Below are 20996 nucleotides of genomic sequence, written 5' to 3' on the forward strand. Positions count from 1 at the left end.
AGTTGTTAGGTGTTTGGCCTACCTACCGGGCTTCCGCATGCACACTCTTCCAGCACATGATTCCATTTCAGTTTCCACTATTTGGTCCCTATTCTTTTTTTCGTTATTTATATGTGCAGCCTTTTTGAGAAGCAGCACAAGGTCCTTTGAACTTCCGCTTCAGGTTTAAATCTAATCCACTTAGCTTGAGATGACGGTGCTGAATATATTGTGCTCATTCATTTTTCAAATGGTACTAATTGGTTATGCTAATTTGTTGAAGATCCTTGTTGGCTGAAATCATTCAGCTGCAAAACTTGATAGACTTTTGTGAATTATTGATCGTAACATCAAAAGCTGTTAATGGCCTTTCAGGTCAGTTTCACACATAAATGTTCTTCTATGAGTGGCATGGAAAACTCCAGCTTTACTTCCCTCTCAGGTTGCTTGGTTTTATAAAATGCATTTTCATGATGTCAATCATTCAGTAGGTTTTGAAAGGAATTAAGGTTTTGCGTGGGAATTATTACGGGTCTTGCTGTTGCTTTTCCAAAAAATTTTACTTTGTATCACTTGTTTGGCAAAAAAAAGTTATGCATTCATTTAGTTAAAAAGCTGTCTTTCTCTGACAGTATTTAAGTTAATGAACCTATCGGTGTTCATCTGCTTGTCTAATCATACTCTGATTCCGAACTTCAACATGATCAAGAGTAGTCACGATTAATATTGTGAAAACTTTGGAATTACCTCCTGTTATACTCGAAAGCAATTTTAGACTCACTAACATTGGAGCATTTTTTGTCCTATCTGCACTCATCGTATCTACACAAAGGAAATCCTCTCAATTTGGAAAACCTGAGTCACGAACAGATAGCGAACAATTCTGCTGCGCAAATGGTGAACAATTTTTTTCTAAACCACAATTATTGGCAAAGCCTTAAAATCAAAATTCTACCTTTGTTACAGAATTAAAGGAGAAAATCTTGTTTGCATTAAGGACACCTTTCCAAAGAGCCAAAAAGGCATGAAATATTGAGCACAAAAAAGAAAGAATGAAACAAAAACCAAAACATAGCCTAACAAACAGTAAAGCGCCGAAATATGAGTCAGGATTATTTCCTTTATGCAGTTAGTTTCCTGATCTCTAGTATTCAATATAATTATGACCCTTGGATTTTATTTTCATGTATTTATTGTTAGGTTTTTGGCATCACTGCTGAACATAATCCAAGTTTAGAAGGACACGTTTTTTCTAATCCAGTGGATGCAAGTGACTACATGGTGATGTTGTGGTATAAGAATGGGTCTTTGACACGTGAAGGTACTAAGATAATATTGAACTCAGTGGTGCACATTTCAGATATTTAATATCATGATGATAACTTTTGCAGATATTCGAAATCGTTGTGCTGAGAAATCTTGGGAAGTTTTCAATAAACTTCTGCAGCAAACACCACCCAGAAAATAAAGAAAGTAAAACATGACAAAAAGAAAGTAAAATGTGAAGGTTGACAAAAACATGAAGGAGAAAAAATAAAGAAAGTAAAAGACCAAATCACCTTAAAAGAAAAGCAAAACATGACAAAAAGGAGGGGCAGAGGGGGGACCGACTCGGAAAATTAAACTGGCAAGAATATACTTCCAGTTCTCTGCAAGAAGATTGATTTCTGTTGAAGTCTCTGCACGTAATTTCTTCCATAACTGCTAAAAAAAAAAAAGCAAAATCAATAGAGAACCAAAAGCAAAGAAGAAAGTAAGAAAGAGTGTGAGGGAATTCACTTGATCAGTAAAAAGGTTAAAAAAATTATAGACATATTATAGTATTGGAAATAATAAAAAATAATAAAAAATATTACAATATTGGGAATAATATTTGAAATGCCAAAATTACAATGAAAATGCCAATATTTAAAGAATACATAGTACCGAAATTTTTAATTTGATGTGAACGACGTTTTAATCAGTGTAGCCTGAATTTTGTCCTTCGAATTTGATTTGAAATTTCTCTTTCGTCAGCGCAAAATTGTTGAAGCTTTTCCAACTGGTGTGTGGAATCCTTGCGGTGTACGTTTCGTTTTTTAAGCAAATGTTTCCTCATTTGCAATCTTGCGAGTTTGAAATTTAGTTATTGTTGAAATGCTTGTAGGCGGGCATATTCCATGATGAAACTAAGTTAAAAACTAAAATTGACACCATAAGAAAGATGAAAGAGATAATAGGTTCTTGTTTTGGTTAACCAAAAAATACGAATGAGCATGCAAGAAAATTGAATGAGAATTCTATGTTTGAAGGAGTTTTAATTGGGGTGCAATTCTTAAATTGCATTGGACTCTTAATTGGAGTGGGAAACGTGGAAGGAAATGTGGACGGAAACGTGGGATGATGATTAGAGGATTTGTACGAGTGGTTGTAGGTTAAATTAAGAGATAGTGGGAATATTTTAAATTTCAATTTGATAAACGTGGGAAGATGATGAGAGGATTTGTAGGAGTGGTTATAGGATGAGTTAAGTGATAGTGGGAATATTTTAAATTTCAATTTGATTGATAATAAGGTTGGTTACCCACTACTTTTTATGTATTAAAATAAATATAAAATTCTAGAAAAAAGAATGAGAAGTTTAGAAGCTATTGAGAGGGTTTCTACTAAAAACCCCTTCCTAAATACATATAGATATAGATTTTCTAATACAGTTGAAGAAACATGGATTAGAATGCACAAAGGATATTTAATTGAATAACTAATTTATCACATGATAACTATCCCCTGTTACATGGACAAGCGCAGCAGAACTTAAAGAAATATATGATTGGGCCTAGGGGTGGAGCTGAGTCGAGGAGCTCGACTCGAGCTCGATATGTACTCGGTCAGAAGCTCGAGCTCGAGCTCGCTTAATCGAGTTCGATCTTGATCTCGAGCTACTCGATAGAGCTATCGAGTCTAGTTCGAGCCCATAAATTTGATACTCGAAAGCTCGACGAGTTCTATCGAGTATCGCTTAAAATATTTTAAAAATTATATATTAAATTACTAATATAAGTAAATAAATTCTGAGGAATAATTATGGGTGAAGTGATAATTATACTAAAAAGAATAGTCAACATTCAACAAGTTCCCACTTCTCGCCCAGAGTCCCCAGACTTCCCATCAAGCCTTTCTAGCCTTTCTAGCCTTTCAGTCAGTTCCCACTTCCCAAGTTCCCATTTCCCATCGAGCCTTTCTTACTCTCTCTGTTGCTAGCTCGTTGAAGCTTCCCAGAGCAACTATTGATTTGCTTATCCATCACCGGTAGCTTTTGAATCCGCCTATAAGTTCAGAATCTCCTTATCTCCTTTTCAAATTTATGTATTAAGCATGCGGGTAAGAACTTGGTTGTATTATGTATTAAGTATTTAAGCATACTGGTATGGAAAACGTGAGGAAAATTTGTATTTTAAGCTTTTTGCTGAAATTGTTGGTTACTGTATTTAGATTTGGTCACCACAACCCGTGCATCTGATATGAAAGCCTCCTCGTCTTCTCCGACCTTTTATTTTTTCTTCTCCTTCTCTTGAATCTCTGCCACCCACTGGCTGTTTAGTGAAGAGTCTTCAAAGAGAGAATTTGGGTTAAAGATTGATTGTTATTGCTGTCTTTCTGTGCAATTTCTCATAAATTGGATACGAGCAAGGTTTTTTTTTTTTTTTTTTGCTAGAGGAATCACTTGTTTTCTCTTGAGCCTGTTGGCAAAGGTCTGAATGCTGCCAAAACCACAGATATCTTGCACATAAGGAACCCAACCATCCCAAAAATAGGGTCGTTTGGTGTCAACACCCCGGCAGCATCTCCTGAGATGTATCTTGCAGCAATAACAGCTAATGCAAAAGCCAAAACCAAGCTTGTTAGTGAACCTCTAGATTTTCCCAGTATTTGACCAAAGTTTTCCATCCTGTTTGTTGGAACAATTTCTGCAGCCGGTAATCCATCAATCGACCTTTGCAATAACAGTAGATATAAGAACCCTCCAATCCCACCTGTTAAGAATGCTAATGCAGCATTTTCTCCAAGTGAGAATGAGGCAATTGAGGAACCAGTAAGGATAAGCATTGCATCATAAAGCAACAACGAAAATTTCAAGTCTGCATATTCCTTCATGCTTTCTTCACTAGATAAACTCTGGCCAGGGTCTAAGTTCTGCCATGGAAAAGTCATTAGCTTCACCAAGTAGTATATCCTCAAGGCCAAAGTCATATTGGAAACCCCTAAACTGCACAGGATTCTTGTCAGTTTCAGTTGACGGGGTTTGATGCTGACAAATAATAGTTAAGCTCATTTGTCCTAATCTCCACTGACCTGTCATTGGCAACAAGAGGATTATGGAGATTGCAAGTGTCTAACATAGCCAAGGCACGTCAACAGCATGATACCCAGCAAAAGCTAAGAAACAACCATATTGATTAATGAGCATTGCTGATTTCATATTGTTCATGTTTCTAAGAATGGAACTCCTAAAGTTTTTCTTCAGTACGTGTCATCTGACCTCCATGTTAGCATATCTAGAACAATATTTGAACTTTCTATATTTGGTTTAGTTGGTCCTAGCTAACAAAAGTATAAAGTTAGGGATGAAGCAACACAAGTATAAGGGCACGTATGTATTGATTTGCCAAGTATGATAAAAAGTAGGGATGAAGCAACACAAGTATGAAATTTCTTTTCCCTTTAGCGTAAGTCAAAAGATATTTGAGACAGTTGAAAGTTGTTTTTATTTTAAGCCTTTGAAAAAAATGTAGGAAGAGTAGATCATAGCATTTGATTACTGTGATTAATACAGATTTATACATTTGTTGATGATCAAAGTGTGATTAATGAAATGTGGCAGGTTTAATCTTTTCATTACTGAAAAGAATTATCAGCAAAACCTCAAAAATGTATTCTTTATTTAATTCATATGCCTAAAACTTCTCTAAATAATTATCAGAGCAAGGTTTTTTTTTTTAAATAGTTTTGTTTATACCCTAAAAGTCTCTAAAATTCATGGTGAAAGCCTCCGTTAATGGATGTGTCTTTCTTTAGCTTGAAAATTTCCTTGCCCTGATTTGAAAATTTGTTATCTTTCTTTAGCTTGGAGCCTTGGACTGCATGTGTTTATGGATTGATGTCAACCCAAGACAAGGGCAGTCAACCCGAGATTTCTTGTATCCCACTGGTTTCCAATGCTGATTCATGTACTCCATTGATATTGGACAACCCAATTTATGTCTCCAATGAGTCAACGATGAATCCAGGAAACGTGATGACTAGTCCAATTACACAAAGTACTCCTTTGGGTAATATACAAGAAGGACAAGAAGTTGTGGTTGCTGACGATAACAATGAAGAAGGAGAAAATGATAAATTAGATGAAAATGATGAATTCCATATTCCAAAACGGAATAAAACTTCTGAAGCTTGGGAGGACTTCAACGAATTTGAAGAAAATGGCAATTACTATGCCATTTGCCGTTACTGCAATAAAAAGCTATCGAGGGATAAATCAAAGCAAACAACTAGCTTGTGGCGGCACCGAAACTCATGTCCATCTAGAAAAGCAAGTTTAAGACAAGCTGCACAACAAACGAAACTGAACTTTCAGCCGGCTGATGATGCATTTCCTACTATACCATCTTTGCATACTGGAAAATTTGACATGGAGAAAATGAGAGAAGCCGCTGCATATTGGATTGTGATGCACGAACATCCCTTCACCATTCTTGAAGAAGAAGGTTTGAATATTTTCCTAAAGCGTGGCATGCCCGAGTGGCAAAAGATCACTAGAGGAGTAGCAAAAAGTGATTGTGTGGCAGTCTATGAACTTGAGAAAAGAAGCTGAAGAACAAGTTGAGAAATGTGAAAAAGGTGAGCCTCACAACCGATCTTTGGAAATCCAAAAATCAAAAGATCGAATATATGGTTATTACTGGCCATTGGATTGACTTGAATTGGAAGCTACAAAAGAGAGTGCTCAACTTTGTTCACATGCCACCTCCTAGACGAGGGGTTGAGATTGCTGCTTCACTCTTCAAATGTGTGAAGGATTGGGGTATTGAGCAAAAAATACACACAATTTCAGTTGACAATGCTTCGGCCAATGATGTGGCTATTAGAGTTTTGCGGGATGATTTTAGTAGATCGAAGAAGCTATTAGGTGGCGGCAAGTTGTTTCATGTTCGATGTTGTGCGCATATTTTGAATCTTATTGTTCAAGTCGGCCTTTCTGAGATTGCGGACATTGTAAACAAAATTAGAGACAGCGTCGATTTTGTCAATCGCTCGAAGACCAGATTATTGTTGTTCGCTGAGATTGCACAACAACGTCAAATACCCGGGAGGAAGTTGCTTTATGATTGTCGAACAAGATGGAATGTCACCTTCGAAATGCTAAGCTGTGCTATGAAGTTCAAAGATGTTTTTCCTCGTCTTCAAGATAGAGATCCACTATATGATTCCTGTCCAGCTTATGAGGATTGGGAAAAAGTAGAAAAAGTGTGCTCTGTGTTAGAGAAATTTTGGGCAGCCACGCATGTAATATCCGGGAGTGAATATCCTACGAGCAATTTGTTCCTTCAAGAGATTGTGAAAATTAAGAAAGTCTTAGATTCTCGAGCGAATGATGAAATTGACTTCATCCGAGCTATGATTAGAAAGATGAAGGCCAAGTTCGACAAATATTGGGGCGAATGCAATTTGTTAATGGCTATTGCTGCCATTTTAGATCCAAGGCAGAAAATGAGAGTTGTTGAGTTCGCCTTCCCTCAAATGTTTCCATCTTTTGAGGCACAAGAAAATATTTGCAGCGTGAAGAAAGCTTTATTTGAGCTTTATGATGAGTATGAAGATTTGAATGCAACTGGAAATGAAAATGCAGTCCACTCATGTGCTTCAAAAGGGCCACAAAAAAATGCAACATCTTCTTTTAGGTGGGTTGACTTTGATGAGTACTGTGATGAAATGGAGACTACCAAGCCACAGAAATCTGAATTGGTGGATTATTTAGAAAAGGCTCGCCTAAAGACTGGTTCCAACCCAAATGCCTATGATTGTTTGGAGTAGTGGAAAAGCAATAGGGTTGCGTATCCAATATTGTCCGAAATGGCGGCTGACATCTTGGCTATTCTTGTAACTACAGTGGCATCTGAGGCCACATTTAGTGCCGGAACTCGAGTTATTGATAGCTATCATGCTTCCCTTCATCCAGATACGGTTCAAGTGTTGTTGTGTGCAGGGGACTGGTGTAGAAAGCTTCACGGGATCTCAAAGAAAGTGAAAGTAAGTTTTATTGTTTTATCATTCAACTTTTGTGCCCAAGTTCAACAAGTTATGACTTCTTTTCTTTCTAAATTATTTGCCTTGGGTGGTTTTTATTGTAAATGCAGCAAGCTAAAATAATCAAAGAAATTGAATTGCCCAAGATTTGAAGATCTATTGCAAAGGGCTCATTTTGAATCAGGTTTGGCATTGTGGTTATCTAGAGTTCTCGATAATTTTGTACCTTAATTTGATTCATTTTTTGTCTTTGGTGATATTTGATAGGACTTATATATTTTTGGTTGGCAATAGGTGTTAGAAACTTGGAATTTTGGAATCTGAACTCTATGCAGATAACATCTCAAATGACTTGTCTCAAATCTATACAACTATAGTGAATTTGGTGACTTTTTTACTCAAGCGAACTTGACAAACTGTGGTTGCCAGTTGTGTTTTGACTTTTTTGACTCAAATCTGTACAACTTTGGTGAATCTGGAGATTTTTTTTGACTGTTGACAAGCTGTGGCTGCCAAGTTGTGTTTTGACTTTTGACTTTGGACTCAAATCTGCATAGCTATAGTGAATCTGGCGATTTCTTTGACTCAAGTAAATGTTGTATAGCTACTACCAGGTTGTATTTGATTTTTGACTAAAATCTGTACATGAGTTGCTGTATAGAATCTTGGCAATGGATCTTAATAGAATGTTGTATACAGAACTTGATCTCAAATCGTACAGAGTTTAGTGTATTGTGACTAAATGCTATTAATATCAAGTTCTCTATTTCTTTTGCTTACATGGCTATTTTGGCTATTGAGAAACTGTCATTTTTTCTATCATATTAACTAGTTTGATATTGTTGCTTTTAGAGTGCTTGAATCACATGGTTGGCAACTTGGCATTTGCGTTGAAATGAAGCAAAATGCATGTTTTAATATGAATTGCTATATTGAAGGATAGCACAGTTTTTTGCGCTCAATTTTTGTTGAATTCTGGTCTAAGAAACAAATGTTTTCGAGCTCATTTTACGAGCTTAGTTCGAGTACTCGAGCTCGAATCTTATACGAGTTCGAGCTCGAGTTATCTTTAATTACATCGAGTCGAGTTCGAGTCTGAAGTTTGAGGCTTGTTCGAGCTCGAGCTCGAGCAGTACTCACAACCTTCGAGCTTGAGCTCGAGTATGGTACTACTCGAGCTCGACTCGACTCGACTTCACCCCTAATTGGGCCGTTATTGTCCAATAATGATTATTGATTGATCCTCAAATTCTCTTTTTATCATTTCTCAAATTCTCAAACTCTCAACTCTTATCATTTTAAAATGTAACATAATAGTTAATTAACCTGGTGTATTGATTTACACTACATGAAAAATGGTTTCAGTGACAAGATTCTCCATGACAACAAAAATCTTGTCACAATTGATACAGTTTCGATTGAAGGTCATCACTAATTACATCACTAATCACATCAATGACCGTAACAAGATTATCACTAATTACAAGATTGTTACGGCCATCGAAACAGTATCAACTATAGTGATTCTCCATGACCGTAATATGATATATTGATAAATAAGTTTACAATTGCTCTATCATGTAAATTATTATAAATTAAATTATTTTATTCAAATTGTTATTATATATTGACAGACAATAGGTAAACACAATTTGGTTTCAACTTATTCAAGCTATTAAAATTAAGAAAGTCCATTTTGTATTTACGAAATAAACTTTTTTTTAAGCTATTAAGCATACACTTCATTGAATTTTTTTGCCTTTCTCATATACTTTATCCTATACTATAATATATAAGTATATATATTATTGTTTTGAATTGCAATATAAACCCTTGCATAGAACGGGTCAGAATGCTAGTTTAAATGTATTTGTGTATCTATATATTTGCTTTTTTTTTCAGACACAATAAATTTTATTTTATACCTATTTCTATTTTACACTAATAGAAAGGGGTGGATCTAGGGGAATAAATAAAAAATCCGAAAGAAGTGGATCCAAAAGGGTCAATAAAGAATCCGAATGAAATTGAACCGCTGCTAGACCAAACGAATGTCTTTGCATTCAATAATAAAATTTTCAAAAAATCTTAAATAAGAATACGAGCTAAGAGATTCCAACTCTTTACGGCCAATTACTGTCATAGTAGATGTAGTTGGTTGTGTCAATGTATTTGCTGCTTGCAGGAAAAGTACACGACCGGGCAGGAACGGTTGCAGACGTGTAACGGTTGCAAAGTAGAAGCAATCGTTCCTGAAAGTTATGTGCATTTGCATACGGCGTAACTCTATTTGCATATATAGTGTAACTTATTTTCAACAACATGTAACTTTAAAACAAAATTTTATAAATCCCACAAATATTGTTAAAAAATGAGGTACAAGTTGAAATTTAAATCTTACAATTTTTTTGTGGCCAAGTCTTGACCGTGAACTGCTAGGAACCGTTCTTGCCCCTCTTTCCCTTTTTACTATTATAGTCCATCTCTCTCCTCATTTAATGCTCTCCATGTCAGTATTGTTTCCTTGTCATCGTCCTGTTCCCTGCCCTCATCAAGAGGTCCCCACTAAGGAATGAACCTTCTTTTTCGGACCATGGGCAGGTGTAATCGTTCCTGGCAGTTATGTGTATTTTACACACGATTTAACTTTGTTTGCACATGGTGTAACTTACTTTCAACAACGTATAACTTTAGAACAAAATTTTGTGGGTCCCACATATATTGTTAAAATCGAGATACAAGATAAAATCTGAACCGTATAATTTTTTTAGCCAAATTTTTGCCGTGAATTGTCCGGAAATGGTCCTTCTACCCCGTATCCTTCTTTTTCGCTTCCGGTTTCCTAGTCTCCTCTCCATACATTCTCTCTCTTCTTGTCAAGTCCTTGAGTTTTGCAGTGTGCGTTGTTGAGCTGTGAGTTCAATTTCCCCATCAAAGCCAAATTCTATTTTCATTCAAAACTAAAATTTTACCAGTGCCTTAAGCACGGTCTTTTTTCTATTTATCATGAATTTATATAAATATAAATAATTTAAATAAAAAAATTTAAAATAAATTCTATTTATTTATATTAACTTAAAAATTTGATAAATTTTAAATATTTAATTATTAACTAATTTTTTGAAAATATAAAATAAGTATGATATTATAGAAATGTCAATTTTGACCAATCGGATGAATTAATCTTTAATTCAATAATTTAATTAAGTTGCCAATCGATCTGAGTTTAAAAGAGCCAATGACTGTGTCACGTCAATTCACACCAAGTACTACAACTTGACACTTCAACAAAATATCTAACTATCAAGTTACGTGCCAGACTGTGAACCACCAGCCTTTGGGTTGGTGGCCACCACCAACCCATTAAGGCTTTGGTGGGGATCAATTGCCATATTATGTGGCTCTTTTAAAAGATTCAGACGGGTGCATAGTACACTCGTCTGATCTGGTGGTGGTTCTGTCCCTATTGACTCCCTGTAGGCTCATTTGAGCTTCCCCATAATTAGATTAGGATAGAGTAGGATATAAATAAAAATGATGATTAATAAAAAAAAAATTACATGCCGGGAGTGTGTAATTTCCCCCGCATGAATATGTAAATCCAAATTCATTTCCACGGTTCCACCTTGTTTTCTTCTGGGATAATCCGCAGGCCAAAGTTGTTGATAAGTTTACAATCTTGATTAGGCCCCTAATTACTCATGCAGTTGTGTGGGTAAATGTGTGAAAAATCTAACTGGTTGTATATGTATGTTAATTACAATTATTGCCCTTGTCCTATTTTGCCCATTTTACTTGTATTTATGGCTCCTTATTAGTAAATGCAAGTGTCATTGTAATAAGACTGTCAAGTCGAACGCACACGATAAATGAAAAAAACTAGTTATTTTGCTCTCTATTAGAAGAGAAAAAAAGGAAATTTATTTTCATTCCTATTTGTTTGACTATCCCTCAACTAAAGTGCAGACACCTCAGCTTCACTTTTTGCCTTAAGCTCATGTCTTCACCACCATAATTTTGTCTTTTGAGATTAATTGCTAACGTATTACCTGAGTCATTTGCGTTACGCCACAACCACAAAAAAGAAAAAAAAAGCATTAACTTATGGAAATTAGGAAATGATAGAAAAGCGACCATAGAATTTACTAACTTATATATGTTCAAAACATATCAAATAGTAAAATACAATAAATACTAAGTTTGTTGTTTGTTTAATCATTGTACATTTAATCGTTATCAAGCAACAAATACATTCACTAGATTATGTAATCATTGACATCTAATAAACTAAGCAACAACCTTAATTATTAACCAAATTGTTATTTACTATTTCCAACCCCTAATATCCTCCCTTCCACACTCCATCCATCTTATAGCAACTCAATTTCTTTCACCTTAAAAAAATGCAAAACATTTCAATCAGTTTCATTGGCTTCTAGAATAACCATAACCAATTAATTAATATAGTAGTAGCTTCCTTGTGCAAAAGTTGGACCGTCCATCCAACCATCCATGTCGGACTTCTGTCTTTCGTGGATGGACATTGGTAGGTGAGTCTTTCACTTCTTCACATTCACCCTCTAGGTAAGATAAGCTTTCATTTTAAGCTGTCACAAATCGTGATACACTGTTCCTAAGCTGTTTTTGAGGGTGTTTTTGAAAAATTTTGCTATAGCAGAGTTTTTAGATTATATTTTAGGATATTTTCAGAAAATATTTTGGAATATTTAATAATAGAAGAGTTTCTAAAATATATTTTGAAATATTTTTTAAAATTTTAAAAAAATTAAACTAACTTTTAGATTACCTTTTAGAGTACTTTTTAAAATTTTTATTGTATTTAAAAAATTAGTTTTCGAAAAACACTCCCATCCAAACAGACGAAGCTGAAAAACACTCCCATCCTAGCAGTTTGTTAGGATCTGTTTCCGGGTAATAATGCAAAGTTAATTTGACAACTCACAAAAAGTGATAACAAAGGCTAAAACAAGTACATTAGGTCTGGTTAGATTTGGATAAAACTCGATTCATTGATATTCCTAGCTACAAGTAGGACTGTCAATGGGGTTGGGCCAGCCCGAGTTCGGCTCGACAAAAAGCTCGATGAGCCCGACATTTTTGTGATTCGGTCTGAGTTTGAGCCTCAAAATTAAGCTCGAATTAAATATGAGCTGAGCTTGGGCCCTATTAGGTTCAAACCAGATATAGGCCGGGCCCTTTAATTATACATATATAATATTTATATTTTGATATTATGTATAATTATATATCCAAATATATTATTGTTAAATACTAAATATATATATATATATTACAAAATATAAAAATGCATCTAAAGGCTCTTTCATGAGGTTTCTTGAGAGACAATATTAGTTATGCATAATTGAATCTCTAACTTTTCTTATTAGTTGAATAAATTTTTGTGTTGACATAATATTGGTTGATTTCTTTTTTATCTACAAACACAAATCATCAAGCATGTTTGGATTCAAATCACAAGATTATAAAAAAAGTTTCAACTTTTAAAGATGTATTGGTTTATGATCGCATGTTTTATTACTATTTTTCATGTATTTTGAACGAATTAAATATAAATATTGTTGAAAAAGTTTTGGTTTATATACTTTTTAAAAACTATTATTTGTTCATGTTTAGTTTTAATATTATAGTCTTGTAAATGTTAAATTAGTTTTACAACTTAATAGTTATAGTAATTATATTAAAAAAATTAAGGAGTAATAAGTGAGTTTGGGCTAAACCCGATTAAGCCTCACAATGCGAATATTATGTGAGTTGAGTATGCATTTCACATTTATGAATCTGAAACTCATAACTCGAAACTCAAAAATATTTCAAATTAAATGAATTGAGTTTGAACTTATGAAAGTCCGTCTCATCAGGTTCGATTGACAGGCCTAGTTACAAGTACGTAAATGGGTGAAGAAGAAAAAGCCCACGTAGTCCACAAAGCTTGGCAGCACCATTTTTCAACACGTAATCATATGATGGCATCAATTTGTGAACCTCACGTGGAAACCGTACAATGCAAGATTCCTAGAATTTTTTTGGGGTTAAAAACCAAAAAGTTCCGTGATATATTTAATACATAGAAAAGTTTCCGTAATTTCAAAATAGATAAAACAACACCTTATATTTTAAACTAAATTATAAACTAACAGAATTCGTTAAACAAAATAGAATCCGATAAACTTAACGGAATTCGGTAAATTTAACGGTCGAGATCATCATTTTCGTTAAGTTTAATAAATTTTGTTAGTTTACAATTTAATTCAAAACGTGAGGTGTCATTCTGTATGTTTTGAAATTACAGGGACTTTTTTGTTTTTAACCAATTTTTTTGTGGCTCTGCATGGCTGCCTTATTTTAGCGTAGACAGCACAGGAGTACTGACTTATTCTTCTACTCCTCAAACAACCCATCACACTAAGAAAAACGGGAGCACAAATACTTCTGATCTGAGAGTCTGGTCTGCCTATAAATATGCAATTTGAGACACCATCACAAGCAACCTGCCTTTGAAAGTATTCTCTTCAAAAAAAAAAAAAAAAAAACTAAGCAACCTAGCCATTCGAATAGTTACCAGTTATATAATCCGAGCTAATATAGACTTTGACTGAACCGAAAAAGTTTAAAAATGGAAGTTGAAGGTCATGAATTAGATTATTCCAGTTCAATCCAAAATAATTTCCCTCATCGTCCTTTGGCAAATTTTCATCCCAATATCTGGGGAAATCAATTCCTCGTCTACTCCCCTGATTCCGATAAGGTACTGCTATAGTTTAGCCAGAGCTAAAACACAAAAAGCCTAGTCAAGGAAAGCAAACTTGGCGACTTATCAAATATACTATGCTTCTAAGAAATTTTCTTGCATGTTTTAAGCTGATTTTTTGTCCTCATCATTATTATAATTTTATTCTGCAGATAAGCAACTACGTACATGATTTAAAGAAACCTTAACTTCATCAATTATACATTTTTGTTTTCTGCAGGCAACATGGGCTTCTAAGAAATAGCAGCTTGAGCAGCTGAAGGAAGATGTCAGAACAGAAATTCGTGCAACTGCCAGTAATCCTGCACAACAGCTGCAATTGATTGATGCGATTCAACGACTAGGTGTAGAATATCATTTTCAAGAGGAGATCAATCATGCTTTACGCAAAATGCATGAGAAACATCAGAACTGGGAGAACATTGACCACATTTATACTGCTGCTCTCTATTTTCGTATTCTACGACAAGAAGGATTCAGAGTTTCATCAGGTAAGGGGTTAAAAGCTAAAAGATTTAAACCTTAAATCACAAGATCGTCAAATGTTGACTTTCTTTCCTCGTCTTTTATCACAAAACGCAAGAAAGAGAAACTTTTTTCTACTATGCAGACATATTCAAGAAATTCGTGGATGATGAAGGTTAATTTGGAGAAGGTTTGGTTAATGATGTGCCGGGCATTCTTGCACTTTATGAAGCAACTCATCTCAGATTGCATGGCGACGACATTTTAGATCATGCTTTGGCTTTTAGTAGTAATCATCTTCAGTCAATATCGAACAAGTTAAACAGTCCACTTGACGAGCTAGTAAGTCACGCACTAATGCAACCTAATTGGAGGGGTTTACCAAGATTGGAGGCAATGTTTTAAAAACCGGACCGTTAATTGAACCGGTGACGTGAAAGGGTTCAATGAATTTTAAAAAAAATAATTTATATAAATATTTATGCACAAAATAAGACATGTAATGGACTAATTTAATACATTATATGATGAAAAGTTTACTATTTTTGAATAACTTGATTTTTTTAAAATAAAAATTTTAAATTATAAGTTAAAACAAATAAATTTCATTTCAATTTCAATTATATCTACCAAAAAAATCTTAGATCTAACCCAAAAATATCATAATATTTTAAAATTATACAAAATTCATGTCTATGAGAATTTAGATTTTGTGAACTAAAATTTTAATTTACGTTTTGGGATTTAGAGATTGCAATTTAAAAAAGGAATTTTGGAATTCGAAAGAAGTCAAGAGAATTGAAAATAGAAATGCAAACTTGATAAGAAATAAAAATGAGATAAAAGTGAGTGGTTGTGGCATTAAATAATTTGGGTTAAAGAAAATAATTCTTTTTTAACCTTTTTCAATTTAATGGACAAAAATAAAATTAAAAGATGGAAGAAAACATCAATAAATTAAAAATAAAGTGGTTTGATTAAAAAGAGAGTGACAAAAAAAAGAGGAGAGAGAGAGTGTGTGTGTGTGTTGAAGATTAAAAAGAAAGAGCCATGAGATGATTAGATTTTGTAAAAAAAATGAAAAAAAGAAATATGAGTTTTTGTTTTATATGCATAAGTTATCAAAACAAAACTAATAAGATGTGATGGTGCAATGGTTACTATATTGGTCTTTTATTACAAAGGTCTTGAGTTCGAATCTTGATAGCTGCATTTTACAAAACGTAAAAAAAAAAAAAAGGTGGAAAATCTCGAAAACCGGAAACCGCCGGTTCAATCCGGTCCAGCGGTTTTCACGGTTTAACCGGTTTTTGACCGATTTTCTAACTTGGTCAACTATAGCATAGAACCGGACCGGAGCCATGGCCGGTTCGCGGTCCAACCGATCGAACCGGCCGGTCCGGTCCGGTTTTCAAAACACTGATTGGAGGCCAGAAATTACATATCCATATATGGAAAAGATCATTCACCTAATATAACTTTACTAAAGCTGGCTAAGTTGGATTTCAACATGCTACAATCTCTGCACAAGGAGGATCTACATGAACTATCCTTGTAAGTCTCTTCAAAATAATTGTTTCTCAAAAAAAATAAATGAGTAGTGAGACTCATTCTGTTCTGCAGATTACGTAAATCTGTAATCAATTAATTCCAGCAAGCATAATTCAGGTGGTGGATGTTAGACATAAGGAGCAGGATCTTTAGTATGATCTGTAAATTAAAATTAAGAAATAAATTCTAGATTAACATACCTTGAGATATTGAAGACATTTTGGAGAAGAATTTCACAGCCTTTTCAGCAAGCTTTCCAATCACCAAGGTTGTAAACTATAACCCTTTGCTGTCTAGTCTTCCCTCACCCGACTCTCTATTATGTTATTGTAGTGATGGGTAAAAATAACGAATGTCAGAATAGTGAGAGGGACCAGGAGCCCTAGAGTATTTATAGAGTCACAATCCCTCCCATCATAGAATTGTGATAGACTCTAATTACTTTAGATAAATGATACTTTATTATGATAAGATACAGCTTAATAATTACTGTAATTATCAGATAAAAATACCACATATAATACGTCCACATACAATGAATATGGGACTCCCTACTTCCTCCAGTCATCTATTCTCATTAGAATCTGTAATTAGTTATTCAAATTTATTCATATGATTATTTATCCTTCTAATTAACGGGGGTTATCTTGATAATATCATATGTGGTCATGTAGGCCACATAAATATTCTAACATTCTCCCACTTGGACAAATGACCACATAAACAATAACCGTACAGAATCAAATAAATAAAGTAGAGTGGCCACAATATTTATTTATGTTTATCCTACACTGTCATTAGAATGAATCATGGCGGTCATATATCAATTTGAATATATTTCCTTCCATGTATCACAATTCTAACAACTTAATGTAGATAAACCTAATGAGGAAGAAATGGACAACAACTTTGATATCCATTTAACAGTCCAAATATTAATCCTGTGTATAATTCTCATGATAATGTGCACAAATAACAGGATTTAATATTTTACGCTTATATGTCCAAACATCAATAATAGCAAAACCCCATCGCACTTATATGTTCGCAAAATCTTTCGGTACCAATATTTCATTAATGGGTATGCTCAAATGGACACCTTAAATTTGACATATTTTATAGAATAGTATAATACATAATTCACTTTAATGTGCTTAAATCCATTAAAGCACTTACCGTTCTATAAAGATACAATAGTGGAAAGTTTCAACAAAACATAATGGACTTAATTATCCACAAATAGTTAGAAATATAATAGCAACTATACAATAGGCTAATGAGTTCTTTATGAGTCATATGATCGTAACAACAACTTAGCCGGCATCCTTAAGTTGTAACATTAACGATAATAACTCAAATCTAACGAACTCAAGTAGTTGCAACTATTTCGAGATTAATATTCTAACTTTATGTCAATTTACTCGATTCAACTCCCACTTTTTCCTTATATATCTTAATAAAAGTGTCAAAGTTGAATGACCAATAGTACAAAATTGACAAAATATAGGCCAAACAACGAGTACCTAATTATAGTATTATAGCATCCATATAACTTGCAATTATTTCAAAATATAATAAACAATATTTCAATCTTAGATTCTTAAAAAAGACTCTTTAGTGAAGGCTAGATGAGATAGTTCAAAACATTCATTTTCTATCTCTATTAATACCAAATGCATAAAAGGTATTACATATATCCTTCACTTAATAGTTTTAGATAAGAATTGCTTATTATCCAAAATATTGAAGAAATTTTTATCTATATACAAACCAAATACACGTTATTCCCACTAATCTTAACGTATAATGATTTGCTAATATCATTCTTCTTAAAACATTATGAAGAATATATTAGGAAAAATAAATCATTAATGGGATATCAACTTGGTTTAGATAAAAATTATCTATCACTTGAAATCAATAGGCCATATTCTCTTTTAGACAAACATAAGGTAGACACATGTTGTAGAGATATATAAATCACATCTACTTTAACGTAGCTCCAAACATAATGAACTACAAGTGCCACAACCAATATCAGCAAAAACTCTAATTAACATTATAAGAGATTTACTGCATTTGTACTCTTTTAAGTTGAGCAAGTCACTAGCAAATATATCATTATATCATTTAACACCACCAATATATCTTAATAATCCTGATAGACCATACATTACCAGTAGTGTTAAACAACATCTTCCATTATAGCACTAAACTTAAATGTAGTTATGAAAATAGCTATATAACAATTAAGCCTAAAAACACACATAAACTCTTGAATTTATAAACATAGATATTAGAAACTTTACTAGAATTGAGAATTTCTTGACTCCCACTATTTCCTTAATAATTTGATTAGTGGTTTATAATAGAATATTCTTTATGTGATCTCTCAACTGTAGTCATGTAGAGGCAATTGCTAAAACTTTAAATTTCTCTTGAAAGCAATTAATCTCTATAACATTATGGTAACGTGCATGATTCACCTTACCTTTCAACTCCATTGTTTGAGTCAAATCACTTATTCTATTTTCTCAAAATCAAGTATTTCTAATATAAAACACTTTTGGAACATATGACAGTATAGTTTATGAAAATAATCATTTTTTTTCAATGCATATAGCTTCTTTAGGAATTGATTACACATTCACATATAAGCTTAAACATCTATATGTTTTAATTTCAGCTTCCTTAAATATTGATAATATATCCCCACGTAAGCTGAAATATCTATCCAACCCATGATATACATGAAATTCTTGACAATAATGGATGGACACACTAAAAACATATTCAATGATATTTTCAAGATTTCACTGTACAAGAGTAAAGAAAAATTCAAACTGCTATTTATGATGTCCAAAAATGTTCATTTCTTGATACAAACACATAACTCAAAATTTGTCAATTAAGGATTGTTCATTCTTTATCAATGCTATCTACCAAGAATTATGCACACAGGACATTATAATTTTATTTTCTACCTTTTATACGTTTATATCTTCATCTCTTGTACAACATTTAAAATACAAGAACAAAGGCATTAAGTTTGAATGGTTATAAAAAATAAGATAAATAAATATCTTTAACTACTTCAATTTGGCAGAAAATAATTGATAAATATCGTATTATGACTACTAAGATTGTAAACTCTTTTCGCCATCTATAACAATCTAACCAGTCAACTTTCTGTAATGTAGTCTAAACATTTGCAATGATAAAATTTAAAATCATTTAGTTTTTTATTTTATCTAAATACATTTATGGAGACAAAATTCAATCTCCTATGGCAAACTTAATAAGTTTACATGAATAACACACTTAATGCTAACATTGTGACATAAGCCAAATGGAGCTTGTTTGATTTCATACGTCATTTGAAAATCTAGAAATATAAGTTTATTATTTTAAAAATCCTATTGAATAATCAATATTAAAATTGTATTCAATAGTTATTAATTTAAAATGAGTGAATTCTAAATTGCAACAAAATATATTTTGAAAAGAACTTTCTATTATGGTTAAAAATACTCCACTTGTATATTCGTAAAGGCATCATTTTCTATAATAGATGCTTTACCTCAATCAAATATGTTCCATTTATCTTGTGAAACTAAACATACATTGACAATGTGAATTGTGTGAAGTAAGACAATTCATCTAGTGTCATTCATTTTAATAAAATGAGGGATTCCAATAAATTCTTTCAAAATAATTTTCAATTATAAAGACAAATCTTTCAATGTTTTCCTGACTGGATAAGGACAACATATATTTATTTTAAAATGTATTTGCATCCTTTATGAAAACATTATTGTCTCTATTTGCATTTCTGCTTTTATAAGATACAATATTAACCTTAAGTGTCTTGTCTCTCAAATTTAAACAACTCTCATTCTTTCACATACACATGGTTAAGTGTAAGTAATAATCATATTCTTTAATGTGTATTATAAAAGATTTTTGAGTAGTTCAAAACTTCAAAAAGAGAATTTAAAATGAAATGCTCAAGAAATTATCAAAAAACAATCAATCAGGGGATTTATCATAAATAAATCAGCAGCTAGCACCTTAAATTCAAGAATTAATTTACACTATTTCAAAGTCAAAACAAAAAGTGTTTCAAGGGTGTTTAGTCAAAATTATACTATAATTCCACAACGACCTTTATGGAAATTTTGACTTTAATCACTTTAAGGTAATAACCATTCATCTCAATGTGAATACAACATTTAATGAGCATATTAATAATATTAATTACTCTAACTACTTGTACCCAACCAATATATTAGCACATACACATTAAAGTGAGATTCACACTGACGTGTGCTAATTCAATTTTGCACCCAAAATCAAGAGAACAGAATAATGCGGCCAGCATAAGAGAATAATTACAAATTATTGGAATATAATGCAAGTTAAAAACAAGAATACTAGCATAAGGTGTAAGGATGCTATTTTGTCTTACTGTAAAATAGTAAATCTAACTCATATGCTAAAACAATAAATTAAAGAAATAGTCCTAGCCTTTAGGCATAGAAAATTTCCTAATTTAATGTCTAGCAAACCAACTTGTATAATAGATTTACTAAATAATTGAACATTAGGTGAGTAATCCAATGCATCATTGTATCTTACCTTTGGGTTGAATAACGACACGCCAGTGATTCACTCCATAAGTGAGAAACTATTATTCACTTATAAAATCAAAACAGAAATATTATATTAATTGGGCAATTTTACAAGTAAGTGACAATTATTCACTTGCATCAGAGAAGTTATACACCTTTGGGTAATATAACAACTACTTCATGAATATAGAAATATAATACCTTTGGGCAAATTATAATTCTATAACCATGATTTCACATGAATATAAATAACCATTTAATAAACTTTATCATAATTAGGTCACTTTAGTGACAGC

At 32.9% G+C, this 20996-nt stretch overlaps 2 protein-coding genes and 1 long non-coding RNA gene across 3 annotated transcripts; 2 read left to right on the forward strand and 1 right to left on the reverse strand.

The window, feature by feature from the left end:
• Positions 1–3678: 3678 nt before the first annotated feature.
• Positions 3679–4209, reverse strand: LOC113739285 (uncharacterized). Its single transcript, XM_027266515.1, has one exon. It carries the CDS (start codon positions 4207–4209, stop codon positions 3679–3681), a length of 531 nt encoding a protein of 176 aa, XP_027122316.1.
• A 1698-nt stretch (positions 4210–5907) lies between these two features.
• LOC113739286 (zinc finger BED domain-containing protein RICESLEEPER 2-like) lies at positions 5908–7050 on the forward strand. Its single transcript, XM_027266516.2, has one exon. It carries the CDS (start codon positions 5908–5910, stop codon positions 7048–7050), a length of 1143 nt encoding a protein of 380 aa, XP_027122317.2.
• Positions 7051–13911: 6861 nt separating this feature from the next.
• Positions 13912–14847, forward strand: LOC113739288 (uncharacterized). Its single transcript, XR_011812822.1, has 3 exons — positions 13912–14050; positions 14274–14544; positions 14664–14847. It is a non-coding gene; the product is annotated as an uncharacterized lncRNA (long non-coding RNA).
• The last annotated feature ends 6149 nt before the right edge of the window (positions 14848–20996 follow it).

Source organism: Coffea arabica, chromosome 4c (genome assembly GCF_036785885.1).
Source record: "Coffea arabica cultivar ET-39 chromosome 4c, Coffea Arabica ET-39 HiFi, whole genome shotgun sequence".
In the NCBI taxonomy this organism is placed as follows: Eukaryota; Viridiplantae; Streptophyta; class Magnoliopsida; order Gentianales; family Rubiaceae; genus Coffea; species Coffea arabica.

Bases quoted from the DNA above. Each gene is read 5' to 3' on its own strand.
- LOC113739285 (XM_027266515.1), bottom strand. From the start codon at position 4,209: ATGACTTTGGCCTTGAGGATATACTACTTGGTGAAGCTAATGACTTTT.
- LOC113739286 (XM_027266516.2), top strand. From the start codon at position 5,908: ATGGTTATTACTGGCCATTGGATTGACTTGAATTGGAAGCTACAAAAG.